General features: G+C 56.3%; 3 protein-coding genes across 7 annotated transcripts; 2 read left to right on the top strand and 1 right to left on the bottom strand.

Moving 5' to 3' along the window:
- Positions 1 to 158: 158 nt before the first annotated feature.
- On the bottom strand, positions 159 to 1,365 carry MRPL43 (mitochondrial ribosomal protein L43). The gene is made up of 3 exons (XM_070363720.1): positions 1,160 to 1,365; positions 964 to 1,070; positions 159 to 848 (listed from the first exon to the last, which is right to left on the bottom strand). Exons 1-3 carry the CDS (start codon positions 1,288 to 1,290, stop codon positions 607 to 609), a joined length of 480 nt encoding a protein of 159 aa, XP_070219821.1. The 5' UTR covers positions 1,291 to 1,365; the 3' UTR covers positions 159 to 606.
- Positions 1,366 to 1,396: 31 nt separating this feature from the next.
- TWNK (twinkle mtDNA helicase) lies at positions 1,397 to 6,721 on the top strand. Its single transcript, XM_005888099.2, has 5 exons — positions 1,397 to 3,212; positions 3,405 to 3,645; positions 3,781 to 3,888; positions 4,190 to 4,331; positions 5,524 to 6,721. The coding sequence occupies exons 1-5, from the start codon at positions 1,973 to 1,975 to the stop codon at positions 5,842 to 5,844; spliced, it is 2,052 nt and encodes a 683-aa protein (XP_005888161.2). The 5' UTR covers positions 1,397 to 1,972; the 3' UTR covers positions 5,845 to 6,721.
- A 2,421-nt stretch (positions 6,722 to 9,142) lies between these two features.
- On the top strand, positions 9,143 to 19,071 carry LZTS2 (leucine zipper tumor suppressor 2). Of its 5 annotated transcripts, none has more exons than XM_070363716.1 (5): positions 9,143 to 9,267; positions 14,453 to 14,902; positions 15,521 to 16,183; positions 16,716 to 16,964; positions 17,754 to 19,071. In XM_070363716.1, exons 2-5 carry the CDS (start codon positions 14,495 to 14,497, stop codon positions 18,435 to 18,437), a joined length of 2,004 nt encoding a protein of 667 aa, XP_070219817.1. In that variant the 5' UTR covers positions 9,143 to 9,267; positions 14,453 to 14,494; the 3' UTR covers positions 18,438 to 19,071. The 5 variants fall into 5 exon arrangements, with proteins under 5 accessions (XP_070219817.1, XP_070219819.1, XP_070219820.1 ...); XM_070363718.1 differs by having other exon boundaries at positions 9,181 to 9,257; XM_070363719.1 differs by lacking the exon at positions 9,143 to 9,267 and adding an exon at positions 11,859 to 12,033 and having other exon boundaries at positions 15,521 to 16,168.
- The last annotated feature ends 47 nt before the right edge of the window (positions 19,072 to 19,118 follow it).

The following is a 19,118-nucleotide window of genomic DNA, read 5'->3' as shown; positions in this document are numbered from 1 at the left end:
TGGTCTGAGAATCACTCTTTCCAAGGGTTAAGCCTAGATTAATCATATGGCCTTTGATACTACACCATCCTGAAGAGTTATTATTCATTTTGCTTCTGGTTTTAGGATAGTCAAAAAATGGTGTTACAGTTTTAAAATGCACATATTTTGAAGCAGACTTCAAGTGTGACCTTGGCAAATTTATTAACTTGTTTTCTAATCTGCACACAAACATTCACATAGATATAAAGGGCCTAGCCCAATGCCAGGCTCACAGCAGACTCTCTTGGTCACTGGCTACAGAAACAGGCCAAAAGGAATTCTTCAGAAGCCAGCCTTGAAAGCCCTCACTGTGATTTGAGATCACTATTATTGATTTGGATTTAAGAAATGAAGACCAAGTCAAATCTCTGAAGATTCTCAGGTTTCAGGATGTCAACTGGCTAAGAATGAGGAGACTCACAGTCCCTGCCCCTCACGGTGGACATCAAAAGAGACAGGCAGCTCTTCTTTATCCCAAGCAAAAGTACCCATTGGTGGGCTTCATCTGTCTCCCGTGAAGCAAACCAGGAGCAGGAACCACCTCTGCTGGAGTAAAAGTCCAAACTGTGGGTATGGAGTTGGTCTTCATTGTGCTGGCCGCTGGGTCGGGGCAGGATTCTGGACCTCTCGAGGGCGCAGCCCGCCCAGTGCTGTCGGTTTGTTGGTGAAGGGGTGCCACTGACCCTGGATGCTAGGACTGTCCGTGTGGAAGGGCTTGCGGATGCGGATCACGTCCAAACCCGACTGGTCGGCCAGCTTCTGCACCAGCGTGGCGATCTCCTCGACCGACTTGCAATTGAGGCTCTCCTCGCGCACAGCCCCATTAACTGGTCGAAGGGAGATGGGGATAACAGAAGCGAAGCAGGGGTCAGACGAGCGGCAGGCAAACGGGCCGAACCCCCCTCCGTCGCCGCCCTCCAGCCCTCGCCCGGCCCTACTCACGGTATTCGGCCACTACTCTCGGCACACAGCACGGCCGCGGGTTCACATATATGACGACCCCGGGATTCCGGCGGGCGAAGTCGGTCACCTCCCGTTCCACGAACTCCCTGAGGGACCCGAGAAGGGTGAGCAAGGTGACCCCTGACCCGGGGCGACGGCGGCTGGAGTCGCATCCCCGCGCCCTTCCTCGGCTCACCTGGCGCCGCGGGACGAGGGCGCGTCACGGCTGAGGCTAAAGCTAAGCCGCTGCAGCTGCTGCACGTAGCGACCCAGCCCGTTGTGCAGGACACTCGTCAGGAAGCGGCTCGCGGTCCCGCGGGCAGTCATGGCCACAGCTCTCCAGTCGCCAAGCCGAGTCTCGCGGAGTGGAGGCGGGACGAACCAGAGGCTTCCGCTTCCGGGGACACTTGCAAGGCGGCAGTTTTGCTTCCGAAGTCACGGCTAGTGGCTCGCGTGTGACCCATGTTGCAGGCGACAGGGATTAGACGAGAGTGGTGACCCGGGGGCTGGGGTCAGGAGCGGCGGAGCTCCTAGCCGTGGAGCCGAGGAAGCCACCCGGCGGAGGCACGACGGGCGCTCCTCGGCGGGAGCGGCGGAGCGACACTGTAGTCGCCTGGAGTCCCCTTGAGAGGAGCGGTGGAGCGGTCCTTTAGGAGGGGGCCCAGAGGCGAGGGACCACGGAAGGGACACAGACAGCTGCAGAGATGAGGACGACGAAGAGGGGCAGTGGAGGGGCGGTAGTGGCGTGGAGATGATCGAGAGAAACCGCGTCAGGAAGGGGCAGCGCGGAAGGTGGCAAAGGTGAGGTAGCTGTGGAGGGACCGGCCAGAGGAACGCGGACGTGAAAACGTCCTCTGGCGTGGATGTGAGGTAGCAATGTAGAGGGGCTGAAGAGGATTCAGAGGGAGAAGAGAGCTGCGTGCAGGGTCCCTAAGGTATGACCTAGTAGTGAAGGCACCTGAACCAGGCTAAGGCATTTCAAGCAGTAACTTCCTCCTTTTGAGTAGGAATGTGGGTCCTCCTCCGAAGCGGGTACCCCCTCCGCATCCTGCTGCCCCTGCGTGGGGCGTGGATGGGACGGAGAGGCCTGCCCCGAAGCTTGGCCCCCGGCCCTCCTCGCAGACGGTACAGGAAGGAGGCTCTTCCCGCCTTGGAGGCACCAGTGCTGCCTGTAACCACAACTGAAATCCGCCAGTATTTGCGGGCCCGTGGGATCCCCTTCCAGGATGGACACAGCTGCCTGCGGGCACCGAGTCCCTTTGTGGGGGCCTCAAAGCTCAAGCACCAGACTGGTGCAGCTTCCTTCAGCCTCTTCATTGACAAGACCACTGGCCGCTTTCTCTGCATGACCACCCTAGCAGAGGGGAGCTGGGAAGACTTTCAGGCCAGCGTGGAGGGGCAAGGGGGTGGGGCCAGAGAAGGGGTCCTACTCAGTGAGGCCCCAGAAGCTGAGGACAGTGAGGAGGTCCGGAGGATCTGGGACCGAGCCATACCTCTCTGGGAGCTGCCTGAGTCGGAGGAAGCCCAGCTAGCTCGCATGATGTTTGGCCTCACCAAAGTGACAGATGACACACTTAAGCGTTTCAGCGTGCGCTATCTGCGGCCTGCTTGCAGGCTTGTCTTCCCTTGGTTCTCCCCTGGAGGTTTGGGATTGCGAGGCCTGAAGCTACTAGGGGCCGAAACCCAGGGCGATGGGGTGCAGTATATGGAGACCACCATTCCCCGGCCTGGTGCCTACCACAATCTGTTTGGGTTACCACTGATCAGTCGACGAGATGTTGAAGTGGTATTGACAAGTCGTGAGCTGGACAGTCTGGCCTTGAACCAGTCCACAGGGCTGCCCACTCTAGCCCTACCCCGAGGAACAGCCTGCTTACCCCCTGCCCTGCTTCCTTACCTCGAACAGTTCCGACGGGTTGTGCTCTGGCTGGGGAATGACCTTCGGTCCTGGGAAGCTGCCAAGTTGTTTGCCCGAAAACTGAACCCCAAACGATGCTCCTTGGTGCGGCCTGGGGACAAGCAGCCCTCTCCCCTGGAGGCTCTGAACCAAGGCTTAAATCTTTCTCGTATTCTGCGTACTGCCCTGCCCGCCTGGCACAAGTCTATCGTGTCTTTCCGGCAGCTTCGGGAGGAGGTGCTAGGAGAACTGTCAAACGTGGAGCAGGCAGCTGGTGTTCGCTGGAGCCGCTTCCCAGACCTCAATCGTCTTTTGAAGGGACATCGGAAGGGCGAGCTGACAGTGTTCACAGGTAACCCTTTGGAAACTTACTGCTTGGGTGGGTTTGGGGGCAGAGGATTAGATGACTAAAGCATGTGGGTTTGGGCCATAGTAAATGTTTAAGAGGAGCCTTCCCCTCCCAACTTTGAAGCTTCTTGTGGATCTTGGTTTCAAGGTTAGGGCTTTACTTCCTCACCCAGGTCTGTGTTCAACCCCTGTGCAGGGCCAACAGGCAGTGGAAAGACAACATTCATCAGTGAGTATGCCCTGGATTTGTGTACCCAAGGAGTGAACACACTGTGGGGTAGCTTTGAGATCAGCAACGTGAGACTAGCCCGTGTCATGCTGACACAGTTCGCTGTGGGACGACTGGAAGAGCAACTGGACAAATACGATGAGTGGGCTGACCGCTTTGAGGACTTGCCCCTCTATTTCATGACTTTTCATGGGCAACAGAGCATCAGGTGAGGTTTCCAGGCCTGGGGCTTTCAAAGAACAGGAGGGCAGGAGAACAGACTCCCAACAGAGTCTTCAGACTGCCGTGGTCTAGAGATTACTTGTAACTGACTCTTGAATTCATTGTCTCTTCCTCTTCCCAGGACTGTAATAGACACAATGCAACATGCAGTCTATGTTTACGACATTTGTCATGTGGTCATCGACAATCTGCAGTTCATGATGGGTCATGAGCAGCTGTCCACAGACAGGTGACATCCTCCTCTTGTCTAGCTGTAACCCGCTTAAACACACATCTTCTCAGGCAGCTGGCCTCTGGGTAAACACTGTACGCTTGTTTTCTGACATATGTGCAGGCACATACCTCTCTATATGTATTTCTGTCTTTATAGAGGTGTGCGGTATGACAGTGGTAAGTGTGGACAGGGATTTAAGTGTGAGTCCTTGGGTAAAGGGAAGTAGAGTGATGTTGTGGTAAGATGTGAACGTATCAGGAGTATGTGTTCATTCTTGTCCTTGTGTGTCTGATAACCTCTTTGCTCTGTTGGGCAGGATTGCAGCTCAAGACTACATTGTCGGGGCCTTTCGGAAGTTTGCAACAGACAGTAGCTGCCATGTAACACTGGTCATTCACCCCCGAAAAGAGGATGATGATAAAGAACTACAGACAGCATCCATTTTTGGCTCAGCCAAAGTAAGTGGACTTTAGAGGATCTCAAGCCATGGAGAGTAGAGGGGGCAGGTATGACCAGGGACAGCCCTCATTCAGCCTTAAATCATTTTGACTACCCATCTGAAACAGGCAGGAGGCAGCTGCCTCTGGAGTCATGACATGAAGAATATATGTGCTATGTATTCTGACAGTGCAGTGGTGAAGACTGTGCTTCCAATGCAAGGAGCGAGGGTTGGAGACCTGGTCAGGGAACTAAGATCCCACATGCCATGTAGCACAGCACAAAAAAAAGGAGACAGTGATTACAACTCAATATGATAATACTTGGGGCTTCCCTTGTGGCTCTGCTGGTAAAGAATCCGCCTGCAACGTGGGAGACCTGGGCTCAATCCCTAGGTTGGGCAGATGCCCTAGAGAAGGGAAAGGCTACCTACTCCAGTATTCTGGCCTGGAGAATTCCATGGACTGTATAGTCCATGGGGTGGCAAAGAGTCGGACATGACTGAGTGAGTTGCACTTTCATGATAATACTAAGAACTATGATAGGCAGCACAGGTATTTGGGGAGAAAAGCCATCTGAGTCAGCCTGGGACATCTGGGGAGACTTCTTAGAAGAGGTGTCAACAAAGGTTGGGTTGGGTTTTGGCTAACAATAGGTATGAAATAAGCAAGTAAGTGGGAGGGCCCTCTGGGCAGCAGGATCAGCCTAGCATCCTGGAGCTTCCATGGCACACTGAGTGAATGCCTACTACGTGCCAGGCCTGGGCTGGGCACAAGGAAGGCAGGGCAAGGAACGTAAACTATGTGCCATGATGAAACGGACATGGAACTGGGGGAAAGAATGACAGAAGTAGAAAGATGCTGGTGCCTTTCTTATTTATGGGGATCAAGAATGTTCTCTCCAGGGAAGTGAGACATTTAGACTGGGACCTAAATGTAAGGAGCTCAGGTTGAGTGAGGTGGCGATCCAAGGAGCCAGATGTGTTAGCAGCAGAGGGAACAGCATGTACACAATCTGGGACAGCAACAGGATTGTCAGGGAACTAAAATACTCAAGTGACCCCAGCATTTTGGTCAGTAGTTCGGAGAGCTTTGGTGACAGGGGAAGTACTTTTCCTTTCCACATTCTTGCTATTCCTGCACGCTCAGCCTTCCTTTACACTCCTCTGATATATCTTCTTGCTCCTTCTTCCTTCTGCCCCTTATCTCCCAGGCAAGCCAGGAAGCAGACAACGTTCTGATCCTGCAGGACAGGAAACTGGTAACTGGGCCAGGGAAACGGTATCTGCAGGTGTCCAAGAACCGCTTTGATGGAGATGTAGGTGTCTTCCCACTTGAATTCAACAAGAGTTCTCTCACCTTCTCCATACCACCAAAGAGCAAGGCCCGGCTCAAGAAGATCAAGGATGACAATGGACTAGTGGCCAAAAAGCCCTCTTCTGGCAAAAAGGGGGCTATGCCCCAGATCTCTGAGACTTGTTCCAACCAGGCCCGCAACCCCAACCAGCCAGACCTCTCCAAGCCTTCAAGGTGAAGACACTGCAGAGCTGGACACTGAAACAAGCCTAGCAGGACAGTCTGGGGTAGAGGCTGTCAGTCCTCTGCTAGGGCTGCCTCTGTCCTGTAGTTGGGAGCTATGGGCCCCTGTCTCAGTCTGAGGGGCCTAGCATAGGGAATGGTTTCATTGCGAGAGAATTCAATTTAGCAAATATTTGAGAACCTACTATGTGCTGGGCTTGGTTCTAGATTCTGGGAATACAGCACTGACAAGACAGATGAGGTCCCTGCTTCCATGGAACCTGTAACCTGGTAGAAGAGACAAGCAGTGTGCAAACACACAAAAAACATAGTTCTCAATAGTGAATATATGCTCTAAAGGAGAAAAATACAGTAATGTGATAGTGCTTACAGGCTAGTTTAGAGTAAGATTTGAAAAGGTATCTCTGAGCAGAGGACATTTGAGCTGGGACCTTTAAAGAACTAGGATTGAGCCATGTGAACATGTGGAGAAAGAGGAATCCAGGCAGAGGGAAAAGTAAATACAGAGGCCCTGAGGTGAGAACGAGCAAGGTGAGGTCAAAGCAGGGGGGTCAGGCTCCCTGAACCTGTAGGGGAATAGGGGAACTTCTTGCCAAAACTCCAGCCCAGGCTTTCAGAGCCAAGGGGTGACATGGTGGACACCAAACTCCTCTACCTGCCACTCTGAAGCCTCCCCTGAAGTGGTGCTTACTACCATCTGATCTAGGTGCTTCACCCTTGTATATAACACCAGGGCTAGCTACAAAGGTGGAAGCCTGGAAGAGAGCCATGGAAGGGCACTGTGAGCCCAGAGTGCCTGCCACCTGGACACTCATTCCATGGTATGCTGCTTCGGACTGCTGGAGTGGATGCAATCATGACTTTTTGTAGAGGCTTTTCCAGTTTTACTGAAAAAAAGAAAAAAAAATATATATTTTTTTCCATTGCCTTTGTTACTCTGCTTTTTCTTATTTGACCACCAGGTGTCTCCCTAGTCTTTAACTGGATTTTCCTTGAACTGAATTTACCTCTCACTTTTTGAATTGGGAGTGGATAAGCCCCCTCCCCAACTCCATCTGAGCTGTGTGCTCCCAAGAAAGCAGGATTTGCGTGCATGCACAACCTTATACCTCTTCATGTCCTAGGGAAGACAGGATGGTGCTTCTTTATCCCTGTCTTCCCTGAGGATCTCCATGTGATCCCTGGCAGAGGTGTGGGTCACTGGGCCCCATGCCTAAGACCTTTCCTGACCAGCTGTCCCTCTGTGACATGAGTCACTCAGGGCCTCGCTCATTGTGGATTCAGGCTCAGCGTATTCTTATCTGCTCCCCACCCACTTCCATTTCCCTCTCCTTGTACCCTCTCCGGGTTTCTCTTATGTTAGTGTGTGTTAGAACTCGGTCTCTCGTTTAAAAATGCAGAACCTAGGCCCTACTCTTCCCCCATTCCTGACACACAGGCATTTCTGATTCTGGAGGTTGCAGGACTCCTTGTTTTTAAGAAACTCTGAAGGAGATCATAAAATAAAAATAACTTATGCAGAAAGAGACCATGTCAGAAATATTGGTAAATGATAACACTTTCCCATGTCACTTCCTCTGATATTCTAAAGTCTGTTTCCCTTTAGATTTGCCTGCAAGAGTAGTGAGAATGAAAGATGTTCTAAGGGGGCTGGGGAGAAGCCTTTTGTTAAGGAGGGTATTTGAGGTGGGGCGGTGGGGGAGGGGGGTGTCCTGCTTCCTGGAAGCAAGGCTGCTTTATCAAGCATTCCCTGTCAACCTAAGAGGGAGGTCTGGAACCCTGCGGAATGGTTTGGGGTCTCTGGTCTGTTGTGTGTGAGAACTGTGACTACAATTGTTTCCTGAAACAGACCCTGGAACAAAGCTGTTCTCTGGGGGGAGGGAAGGGGGACCTCCTCCAGGGCCTCCCCTTCTTGGGGGTCTCTCCCAGACTGGCTGGAGCCAGCCCTCCTAATCCTGCAGTAATCATTACCAGCCGCTGGCTGGTCTAGGCCTCATCCAGGGTCTATAACGTTGAACGTCAGCCATGCCTTCCAGATGCACACTACCAGGTCAATCCTACCTATAAGGATGTGGGTTCCACATTCTGGTCTTCTGTGCTCAGGAAATCTTTCAGGGATTTCCAATAGGAGACTTTTCTGAGGTCTATGAATTGGGGATAGGGGGATAGATACACACTTGCCTGTCTTGCCCCACCCTCCTAGCAGACAGCCCACAGAGCAAACCAGAATGGTAGGGGGGAGGGGAAGCTAATGATCCCCCAGCCCCACCCCTACACACACACACATTCCATTACACACCTGTCTTAAACCCCTCACGTGAAAATTAGCCCAAAGTATTTCAGGAGCCCCTGGAGCCCAAAAAGTAGCAGTTAATCCCTGGGTCCTATGTATGGTCCCTAGGAGTCACTGTTTCTGTACCCCGCCAAAGTGGATTGAGGCGAATTGCCTGGGCTAGAACCAGTACTCAGCCTGTGCCCAACTGGAATCTTCCTGAGAGCTGAGGCACAGCCTGGCCCAGTAGAGTCCAACTGGATCTGCAGCCTTGTCCTCAGATTCACTAACCCACTTGGCTGTAAGGGGGCAGCTTTGGTCCTCCATCCCTTCACTGGGGATGGGTCTCAGAAGAGACTCAACTCAAAGGGCTCCTGCTGCCCAAGTACTCAGGCTGCAGATATGACCCAGATACCTGTAGACATCACCATCTGCCCTCCCACAGGCCGCCTTGGGTGCCATGGAGGGAGGGACCCTTTGGTGCAATACAGGTCAACTTCCTGTTTGTGCCTGTGGGTGGAACTTTATAAGTCTAAGAGAAGCCTGACCACACTCTCGGGGGGGGCCAGAACTGACAAGCCTGCTCACCGGGCAGACACCTACTCCAGGGGAGGGGGAAGTGTTGGTTCTGCTTGAGCAGCCCCAACCTCAGAGGTGTGTGTGAGGAAGGGCTGGGTCTGTTTTGGTGAAATCCGAGCCTTCTTAGTCTGCTTCCCAGGGGTTTTCCCTGTGTCTGGGGAGTGGGCTGAGAGTGGACCAGGCTGGGCTCCCTACAGACCAGAGGATGGTGGCAGGAAAGCCCTATAGCCAACTTGGTTAGGGCAGCCAGGTAGCTTAGCTTAGCTGTGGCGCCACTGGCCCCTTCCTAGATCAAAAGCCGGTTCCAGAAGCTGCGAAGTCAGAAGTCCGAGGGGGCAGTCTTGGGCCACCATCGCGACACTACTTGGCAGGGTACCAGATCTGCTGCTGAGGGGGTGCTGGGCAGACCACTCCCCTGCCTTGGTCGGGGGCGCGGCCTCAGCCGCCCCGCCCCCTCCACCAAGCCCGGGCGAGCGCGCTGGGGAGCCGGCGGATCTGCGGCCAGGACGTGCCGGCCCTGGGTCAGGAGCCCGGCGGGAGCTGGAACGGCGGTTCAGGTAGCGCTGGGTGAGTGAGTGGGGGCGCCGCGGCGGTGTAGGAACTCTCGCCTCCTGCACACCCCCGCCCCGGAGTGAACTTTCCCGATCCCGGGAAGCGGGGGATTGGGGTGAAGAGACAGGCCCCGCAGTCCAGGGGCCGCGGGCGAAGAGTCTGAACAGGGAACCTACACGAAAACTCACACCGACGGGCGCACACACGCGTGTACATAGACCCACGCGCGTACTGGAGACACCCGAAAACACGTGCACTGCGGGGCGGACGCGCCTAGTGAGTTTCGCTTGCTGTCGGCGGATGAGCGCGGCTGGCCCGCGCGGACCCCCAGCGGGCAGTGTGTGCTGCCGTCGCGTACTTGACGAGGGTGGGAGAAAAGGGCCTCCCAGTGACCGCGGACGGGGGCGGGCCAGATGGGACGCCTCCGGAGGTTCCGGCTTCCCTGCTGCCCGCAGGTGAAGACTAAGACGTAAACAGGCGTTGAGCACGTGATCGCTTCGCAGACCCGTGGGCTGTACGGGGGGAGCCTCGCGGCGGGAACCTCCCTCCCCAGTACTAAGCGAGTTTGAAAGATACCTTGCCGGGCTGTATTCCATTCTCCACCTGGAGGGGATAAGCCCTTCCCCAGGAATGGGAGCACAGCGCCCCCTGGAGTTGGCGTAGCGCAGGAGGACAAGAGACTGTTGGGCTGGTTACCTGGGCTCCTCACCTTCCTTCCCCGGAACATGTTGCCCCCATTCCTGAAGATACCCGAGGGGAGCGCAATTCTGGCAGTGTACAGCAGCCTCCTCCGGGACCTCCAGCCCCGGGGAGCAGCTGCGCGAGCGCCTGTGGGTCCCCTTTCTTACTACACTCCTCCTTGCGGAACTGGGAGCTCCTCCCCTCAAAGTAGGAGCAGAAAGCCCACTCATGCAAGAGTAGGAGTCCCCCTTCCCCAGAGAATGCATGACCATACACATCCTCTCTATACCAGAGTGGGCCTATCTCCCTCTGATAGAAGGGAGCACGGCCCCCTCCCCTCAGCGAATGAGAGTGGGCAGCGGCCCTCGGCCTCCTTCTCCCCCCCTACCCCTCACCGCCCCCCCCCCTACACACACGCTGAGCCCAGCTGCTGCCTGAGCTTCTGGGCAGGCTGCCAGAAAGGGGAGGAGGCTCCTGGTGCCCCAGGAGGCTGGGATCAGGGCAAGGCCAGAAGAGGGGGTCTCTATGGGGGTGGGGCTCAGTGTGTATTTGTGAGGCAAGAGGGTCTAGGGTGAGCCTGAGGGTGGCTGGGCTATGTTTCCCTTTCCAGGGAAAAAGAAAGAAAACAACTCTTTCCATGGAGCTAAAAATAGAACTGAGAGCGGGCCAGGCTTTGGCCTGGAAGGGTGGGGGGGGCGGGGGGAATGCTCCTTCCTGGGGCAGAGGAGCTCTGGCAGGCCTTAGTTCTGGGGGGCGGGGTTAGGGGGCAGGAGGCTGTGCTTGCCCAGGGATGCGGGCGTCAGCTGACCTGGTTAGGTCACAGAGACCCCTATGGGAGTCTGTGTGATAAAATGTTTGTGAAATACGACGTGTATGTTTAAGAAGTTGTCTTTGTGACTGTGAAAAAGACTGTCATAGTGTGAAAAATGCTTGGGAGACAAGTATAGTCAAGATTGTGACTGGGTACAAAGGAACTTAAGCTGTGAAAGCTTGTGCACAACTAGCCGTGATACCGAGTGTATCTCTGTGAGTTGGCCTGATTATGGCAAGAAGGGACATGGAACCTTCTGATGGACCAGACAGACTGAGTGATTGTGTCTGAGACTGAGTGTGGGAAAGGTCGTGTGGGTGTTTAGATTGTGTTGTTTGCCAGAGGGTGAGAGTATCCCTGACCCTGAGAAGACTGGAACGTTGTCTGCTGTGAGGCTGGCGTAAGCTTGGCCTGTAGGTTTGGACCAGCTCACCCACTGGGGTGACTTTTGGGGGCCAGGGGACGTCTCTCTCTGAGCATTGACCTCTTAGCAAAGGAAGGTTTGGAGCAAAGGAGCCTGAAGGAAGGTTGGAGAGCAAAAAACCGCGCTCGAGGAAGGCCTGGGCTCTCCGGAGAGGGAGTACTGCACTGGGGAGACAAGGTTGGGGGTAGCTGGGTGTGTTCTCCGAACGGGCCGCCAGGTGGCGCCGCCTCCGCAAATCCTAGTGTGCCTTCTGCAAGCCGCTGGGGGTGGGGCAAGCACCCACCAAGCGTCGGCCCCTGACTTGTTCCGGGACGCAGGGCCCAGAGTTGGGGGTTAGGTTACCCCCAACCTCCCTCTCTGTACTCTGAAGCCGGAGAGTGTGCCTAGGGGTGAGGCATCGACTAGAGGAGCGGAGGGGGAAGGGCGGCTGCCGCGGCGCCTGTCCCTTTGTGCTCGAACAATGACCAGCTGCTGCTGGCCCCGGGGCCCAAGTAAGGGTAGAGGGTGACCCGCCGCCGCCTAGTCTTGAGCCGACCGAGCCCCAGACACACAGCCATCGCGCCTCGGAGGGAGGGAATCTGAGCCCCGCTACGTCGCTCCAGCGTGCGCCCCGCCGGACACGCGTGACGCCGGGTGCCTGCGCGTGTCCGCGCCCCGGGGGCGGGGTCACCCCTCGGACCCTCCCCCGCGCTGCACCGCCCACTTGGGCCGGGCGGGGGCCAGGCCGGGCCGGGGGCGCCGCGGAGGCGGGGCCGGGTCGTACCGGGCCGCTCCGAGTGGCCGCGCGCGGCAGGCTGGAGCCGGGCGGCGCGCCTGTGGAGCGCTGGGGGCGGCCCGGGGCTGAGCATGGAGCGGCGCGGTGGAGGTGAGGGGGGGCCGGGGCTGGGAGGCGACCTGGGGGCGCCCCCAACTTCTGCGCGGCGGAGGTCCCGTGGGGAGGCGGCATTCCACAGCTGCCCCCACTTTCTGGAAGAGGCGGAAGGAGGGGGGTGAACTCCGGAGGGCGGATTGGGGGCTCCGGCTTCCTGTCTCGTAATGGAAACTCGTGATCTCAGACTTGATCCCGCTGGATGGTCCTGGAGTTTGGTGAGGGGGAGACTTTCCCGAACTCTTCTGCCCCCAAAACAGGTCTGTGGGAAACTCGGACCTCGGCCAGACCTCCCTCGGGCCCCGGCTGCATCCAGCCCTCAACCGCCCCCGGCCCACCGAGCAGGGCAGTGTGTGCTGTACTGGAGCGGTTTCTCAAGGATGTTGGGGAGTGCGAGGGGTTCCCTTCCCACAGCCACAAACGCATTTCTCAAAATGGAGCCTCCACTTGCCCCTCCTTTTCTCTCGGGCTCCAAGAGCGGGAGCCAGGCTGGCTGGGCCTGGCTTTCCAGGCGCCTGGCTTTGGCTCCGTGGGTGTCTGGCGCTCAGGGCCCAGCTCAGCGTCTCTTGGTTTAGCGGCCCCTGGCTTCGCGGGGACCCCGGCTCACTGGGTCCGCCTGGCCCTGGAGCCGCTCTTCGTCTTTGTCTCCCGTCCTTTGGGCCCCTGTCTGAATCTCTCTGTCTCCTCCCCTCAGTTTCCACTTTCTCTGTGCTCACTGAAGTGGGGAAACACACCGAGATGCCAGCCTTCTTGGCGCCTTAGGGGAAGCCCCTTCCCGGCGGTTTCCTGCATGCCCTGGATGGTCTGGGAGAGGGCAGAGGAGGGGGTGTTCTATCGGCTTTGCTCAGGACTGGCACTTGTGGGGTGGACTCAATCCCCACCCCTGCTCCGAGGGCACCAGTCACCCCCACCCCTGGCTCCCAGCTCCTCCTCCCTCAGTCTGGACACCTCCAGATCTTTTGACTTGAGCGGGGAAGTGGGGGAGGGTGGACTTAATGGAACACAAGCAAGAATGAAGGAGAGCAGATCAAGCAAAGATAATGTGTCTCTCCTCTCCACACACTCCAGTGAGTGACAAAAACCGGGCTCCCACTCACCCATTTGGCCCTGCGTGCCACCCAGACTCTCACCCTCTCACATACACACACAACACTCTTTACACACTTGTGCACTATTTCCCATGCACACACTTGTGTCGGATACAGAAACTCATGTATATATGAATGGACATCAAACCATTCTCTGACATAGTCACACTCATACATCAAAGATTCACTGATGTATGCATTTATAATTTTCACATACTTTCTGAGAGAGCTGCACAGATTTTTGTAAGGTATGCCCATATGATTTCATGTATACATGCATGTATATATCTGAATGTATTGATATATCTATCCAAGCATACGTGTACTCACATACACTCATGTTTTCACACACAGTGCTCATGTTCTTGTGCACAGTTTCACACGCACAAATAAGTAAAATGCATACACTCCTACTCCTACGCAGTTCTCTGTCCACTTCTTGGCCCCCGCTCTGCATGATGACTTCAGCAGATGCCTGAGCCCTGGTCTTCATCCTCAGGACTAGGGAGGGAGTTCCGGGTGGAGGCTTGCTATCCCCTTCCAGGAAGGAGCAGGGCCTGGGGAGGTGGAGCCCTCTTCCCTGGAGCAGCTGCCAGAGGTGATGGTAGAGCCTCTATTCTCATCCCTTTGGAGTTACTCTGGGGAATGTCAAAAGCTAAAAGGTTTCATAGAGGTTGGCAGTGGGCCTGTAGAGGCTTCTTTAGGCCTGACTGATTGGGTGCTGTGAAGCTAGGAATTGTCATGGAAATAGGCATGAGCCTGCATCCACCTCTGGGAGGCAGGAGACCCCAGAGGGCACCTGTGGGCTTCCTAAGAGCTCTGGTTCTTGTTTGACCAGCTCCACCCTTGCCGCCTCTCTGTCTGGGAGAAACTGAGGCCCAGCTGGGTGAGGCTGGGCACTGCCTGGCCTTAGCTCTTTGTTCCCTAATTACCATTTGAGTTGCTGCTGCACCCCTGAGTTTGCCCAGACTGCATCTAATGAGTCCACCTGTCCCAGGGAAACAGGGACCAGTGCCAGGAGCTGGTACAGAGGGCTCCCTCCCTGATTCCTGGCCTCTGTGGGACCCCCATCCCCTCATCATCCCTACTTGATAGATTCTGTTCTCAGCCCTATTCAGACCAGAATTGGGCAGTGGTCTGGGGCCCGGGGAGGATGGAAGTTCTTGCCAAGATGCAAGAGGGGGTGTGTTAGGGGGAGGATATCAGTGTTTTTCACTGATGTTGGGTGGACTGTTTGACCTGAGACTAAGGACCAGGAGGGACTCAGGACTTCATACAGGGAGGGAGCTCAAGATGGAGAGACTCTGATGCCACTTCCCTGCTCACAGGTTTCCCTGGAGGCCCTTGGCCAGGCCTGAGCCTCTGCTGCCATGGCCATTGTGCAGACACTGCCAGTGCCCCTGGAACCCGCTCCTGAGGCCGCTACTGCCCAACAAGCTCCAGCCATGGGCAGCGTGAGCAGCCTCATCTCAGGCCGGCCCTGCCCTGGGGGGCCGGCTCCTCCTCGCCACCATGGTCCCCCTGGACCCACCTTCTTCCGCCAGCAGGATGGGCTGCTGCGGGGTGGCTACGAGGCACAGGAGCCACTGTGCCCAGCTGTGCCCCCCAGGAAGGCTGTCCCTGGTACCAACTTTACCTACATCAACGAGGACTTCCGGACAGAGTCACCCCCCAGCCCAAGCAGTGACCTTGAAGATGCCCGAGAGCAGCGGGCACGCAATGCCCACCTCCGTGGTCCCCCACCAAAGCTCATCCCTGTCTCTGGAAAGCTAGAGAAGGTGAGGACCAGCCCTTCCTTTGAGGGTCTGGGTGGAACCAGAGGTCCCCTGGAGAAGCTGAAATTTGGAGATCTATTTATAGGAAGGAGTATGGGCTCCAGATTCACCAGACTTGGGTTCTCACCCCAGCTCTACCTCACTCAGGGAAGTCATTTAACCTTTCTGAGCCTCAGCTTCTGTGTTTGTAAAATGGAGGTAACAGGTCAACTCTCATAGGATTGTTGTGAGAATTAAATCTAATAATATGTGTAAAGTGTTTAGCCTAGTACCTGGCACATAATAGGTACTCAATAAATGTTAGCTTCTTAGAAATACTGTTTTATATAGCTGCTGTGTGTTTGCATTGGAGCAAGGCCTGTAACTCCCTCAGCCTCCATTTCCTCATCTATGTATGCAATACTGATAATATTTTGCTTGCATGGATTTTGTAATGACCTGAGAAGTACATTTTAAGTTGCCTGACGTAAGTAAAGCTGACACAGGAGGCCCTCAGCCAGTGGTAGCAATTGTTATTACTATATGGGGATTGGGGGCCCCAGATGGGAGGGCAGGGAGTGTGATAAGGGCTTTGAGAGATTGGGCGGCTCATCCCTATTGTCAAATGGCACCTCATTTCAGAACATGGAGAAAATTGTGATCCGCCCAACAGCCTTCAAGCCAGTGCTGCCCAAACCTCGAGGGGTACCATCCCTACCTAGCTTCCTGGGTCCTCGGGCCACCGGACCGTCGGGGAGCCAAGGCAGCCTAACGCAGCTGTTTGGGGGCCCGGCCTCCTCCTCCTCTTCCTCCTCCTCCTCGGCTGCTGACAAACCCCTGATACTGAGTGGCTGGGCCAGCGGCTGCCCATCGGGGACTCTGTCTGACTCCGGCCGAAATTCATTGTCCAGCTTGCCCACTTACAGCACCGGGGGTGCCGAGCCGGCTACCAACTCCCCAGGCGGGCACCTGCCCTCCCACGGCCCTGGGCGGGGTGCCCTGCCGGGGCCAGCCCGAGGAGCCCCCACCGGGCCCTCCCACTCAGACAGCGGCCGATCTTCTTCCAGCAAGAGCACAGGCTCCCTGGGTGGTCGCATGGCTGGGGGGCTCTTGGGCAGCGGTCCCCGGGCCTCCCCTGACAGCAGCTCTTGTGGGGAACGCTCCCCACCACCGCCCCCACCCCCTCCACCCCCTTCGGACGAGGCCCTGCTGCACTGTGTCCTGGAAGGAAAGCTCCGAGACCGGGAGGCAGAGCTGCAGCAGCTGCGGGACAGTCTGGACGAGAGTGAGGTGACCATGTGCCAGGTGTGGTCAGTGGCAGTGATGGGGGTGGCATGGCAGGACATCCACAGGTGCTGGGCATACAAGACGCATTTCTGTCTGCTAAGAGGCAGGTGTTGGGCTGGTGACCCCATCCCCACCCAGCTGTCTGGCTTAAACTGTAGAGTGGTTGACACGGCACCACCATATACTGTCTTTCAGCCTTGATTGAGCACGTTACTCAGTTGTACTGAGCCTCAGTTTACTCACCATAAATGGGGATATTCCTGGCCTGAGGGTTATCATTGAGGATTAAGCAGGGTGAAGGGTGTAAAGTGCTTAGATCAATGCCTGGCACCTGGGAAGTGCCACACACATGCTTGCTATTGTTGTTGTCTTTCTTTTCATAAAAGTAGTTGTTACTGTTGGTATCCTAATTATTGTCACTGTTGAATCCATCTTCCCTGAGCCCAGGACAGTGGGCCACCAGGGCAGTTGGTGACTGGGGCGCTGGGGGTGGCCAGGGTTCGAGGTGTGGGGAAGCCTCCAGGACCCAGGCCTGCCCTCTCGCCCACAGGTGTACGAGGAGCGGCAGCGGCACTGGCCCCGTGAGCGAGAGGCTCTGCGAGAGGATGGCGTGGCCCGGGCCCAGCGGGCCCAACAGCTGCTGCAGCTTCAGGTGTTCCAGCTGCAGCAGGAGAAGCGGCAGCTACAGGACGACTTTGCGCAGCTGCTGCAGGAACGTGAGCAGCTGGAGCGGCGCTGCGCGGCCTTCGAGCGGGAACAACGGGAGCTCGGGCCACGGCTAGAGGAGACCAAGTGGGAGGTGAGCTGTACCAGGAGGGGCAGGGAGCAGGGCCTTCAGTGAAGGGTAAGCCTTGAAAGGAGGGGCCCAGCCACATCCCCTCACCTGCCATCCCCAGAGGGCCTCTCCTTCCTCACCTTTGTGAGATGAGGCTCCCCCCTCTGACCTCCCTTTCTGGGTATGGGTCTCCTTGGGGGCCTTCACATTTGGTCTCCTCATGGCTCTGCTCTAAGTGCTCAGGTAGCTAGTGACATTCCCATCCACTGCCTTCCCACCAATAGTAAGAATGAGAATGTAGTGCTTACTCCTTGACAGGTACTGCTACTCAAGCAAGTAACATAGAGTATCATCTAATCCTTGTAATAACCCTGTGAGTTGGGTGCTGTTCACACCCTCATTTCATCGGTGAGGAAAATGAGACCCAGAAGGGATGGAGCCTGAGATCACACTCCACACACAGTGGCGGAGCTGAGATCTGAACCCAGGCAGTCTGGCTCCAGTGTCTATGCTTTTCATCAAGATACTGTAGTGCCTCCCAACTGGAAATGCAGGCACTGCCCTTTGCTGCTTCCACTCCTGCCAAACCTGCATGAAGCTGCTGCTTCATGATGGTTTAAAGACCCCAGCTTTGAAACCAGAAGATCTGGGTCTATATTCCACCTTAGCCAATGAATAGCTGCCTCAGTGTCTTCATCTGTAAAATAGGTACAGTGATCATACTGCCTCTCCCCAAATGCCCAGCTTGATGTCAGGGCCTGGCCACCTGGGAGAACCTTCTCACCGTCTTTTCCAACTGTCTCCTACCCCTAGGTGTGCCAGAAGTCAGGTGAGATCTCCCTGCTGAAGCAGCAACTGAAGGAATCTCAGTCAGAGCTGGTACAGAAGGGCAGCGAGCTGGTGGCCCTGCGCGTGGCACTGCGGGAGGCCCGGGCAGCGCTTCGGGTCAGTGAGGGCCGGGCACGGGGCCTCCAGGAGGCGGCCCGGACACGGGAGCTGGAGCTGGAGGCCTGTTCCCAGGAGCTGCAGCGGCACCGTCAAGAGGCTGAGCGGCTGCGGGAGAAAGCTGGGCAGTTGGACAGTGAGGCTGCCGGACTCCGGGAACCCCCTGTGCCACCTGCCACTGCTGACCCATTCCTCCTGGCAGAGAGTGATGAGGCCAAGGCACAGCGGGCCGCCGCCGGGGTCGGGGGCAGCCTGCGGGCTCAGGTGGAGCGGCTCCGGGCGGAGCTACAGCGGGAGCGGCGGCGAGGTGAGGAGCAGCGGGACAGCTTCGAGGGGGAGCGGCTGGCCTGGCAGGCAGAGAAGGAGCAGGTGATCCGCTACCAGAAGCAGCTGCAGCACAACTACATCCAGATGTACCGACGTAACCGGCAGCTGGAGCAGGAGCTGCAGCAGCTCAGTCTGGAGCTGGAGGCCCGGGAACTCGCGGACCTGGGCCTGGCGGAGCCAGCACCCTGCATCTGCCTGGAGGAGATCACTGCCACCGAAATCTAGGGCCTTAGCACCCCCTTCTGCACGGAGGTCTCCTGAAAGCAGGCAGTAGCCTCAGATCCACTGAGGGCCTCAAAGTCTGAGGGCCCAAGGGCCTTAGTCCCTGGGATACAGGTCTCTGGGCCTCTGCCAAGGACTCAAGGCTGCCCGATGACTTGGATCAGATTCCCTGAAGGTTCCTGTGTTCACTGTCACCCAAAGGCTCCTACTCACTCGACCTATTTCATTCACTCCCCAAATACTGCCATTGCTACTTTGCCAACCCCACACACCCCCAGCGCTCCCAGCCCACTCAGCCAGGGGTCTCGGAAAAGGAAGGGGCTCCCTCATCTCCACGTTCTCCCCACCATCCCAAAGCCAGAGCGAGCCAGATAGCGCCAGCTGCTCCAGATGTGCCTGCCCCCCAACCCTGCCCATTTTGGGGGACAGGGCTGGGACTGGGGTCTGATCTCCAGGTCCCAGCTCTGCACCCCCTCTCCTGGGGAGAGGGGGCTGTAGTCAGACCAAAGGAAGAACTCAGAAATGTTTATTTGTGTTTGTGACCAAGTGGCCCCTCCCCACACCCAGGTTTTTGGCCTCGTTTTTCACTTGTATATTTTTCACATTGTAAATTTCTTGTACAAACCCAAAGAAAAAAATTAAAAATTTTTTGTTTTTAAAAAAAGATGAGTGTGGTGGATAAAG

The sequence above is a fragment of the Bos mutus genome, chromosome 26 (assembly GCF_027580195.1).
Source record: "Bos mutus isolate GX-2022 chromosome 26, NWIPB_WYAK_1.1, whole genome shotgun sequence".
In the NCBI taxonomy this organism is placed as follows: domain Eukaryota; kingdom Metazoa; phylum Chordata; class Mammalia; order Artiodactyla; family Bovidae; genus Bos; species Bos mutus.
This window is presented reverse-complemented; position numbering and strand designations above follow the sequence as displayed.

What these genes read in the sequence shown, in the direction of transcription:
- MRPL43 (XM_070363720.1), bottom strand. Translation starts at nt 1,290, where the DNA reads ATGACTGCCCGCGGGACCGCGAGCCGCTTCCTGACGAGTGTCCTGCAC. An exon ending in CCCTCGTCCCGCGGCGCCAG is followed by an intron (nt 1,071 to 1,159) that starts GTGAGCCGAGGA and finishes CGGGTCCCTCAG; the next exon opens with GGAGTTCGTGGAACGGGAGG. An exon ending in GAGAGTAGTGGCCGAATACC is followed by an intron (nt 849 to 963) that starts GTGAGTAGGGCC and finishes CCCTTCGACCAG; the next exon opens with TTAATGGGGCTGTGCGCGAG.
- TWNK (XM_005888099.2), top strand. Translation starts at nt 1,973, where the DNA reads ATGTGGGTCCTCCTCCGAAGCGGGTACCCCCTCCGCATCCTGCTGCCC. An exon ending in CATGGGCAACAGAGCATCAG is followed by an intron (nt 3,646 to 3,780) that starts GTGAGGTTTCCA and finishes TCCTCTTCCCAG; the next exon opens with GACTGTAATAGACACAATGC. An exon ending in GAGCAGCTGTCCACAGACAG is followed by an intron (nt 3,889 to 4,189) that starts GTGACATCCTCC and finishes TCTGTTGGGCAG; the next exon opens with GATTGCAGCTCAAGACTACA.
- LZTS2 (XM_070363716.1), top strand. Translation starts at nt 14,495, where the DNA reads ATGGCCATTGTGCAGACACTGCCAGTGCCCCTGGAACCCGCTCCTGAG. An exon ending in GTGAGGTGACCATGTGCCAG is followed by an intron (nt 16,184 to 16,715) that starts GTGTGGTCAGTG and finishes TCTCGCCCACAG; the next exon opens with GTGTACGAGGAGCGGCAGCG. An exon ending in TAGAGGAGACCAAGTGGGAG is followed by an intron (nt 16,965 to 17,753) that starts GTGAGCTGTACC and finishes TCCTACCCCTAG; the next exon opens with GTGTGCCAGAAGTCAGGTGA.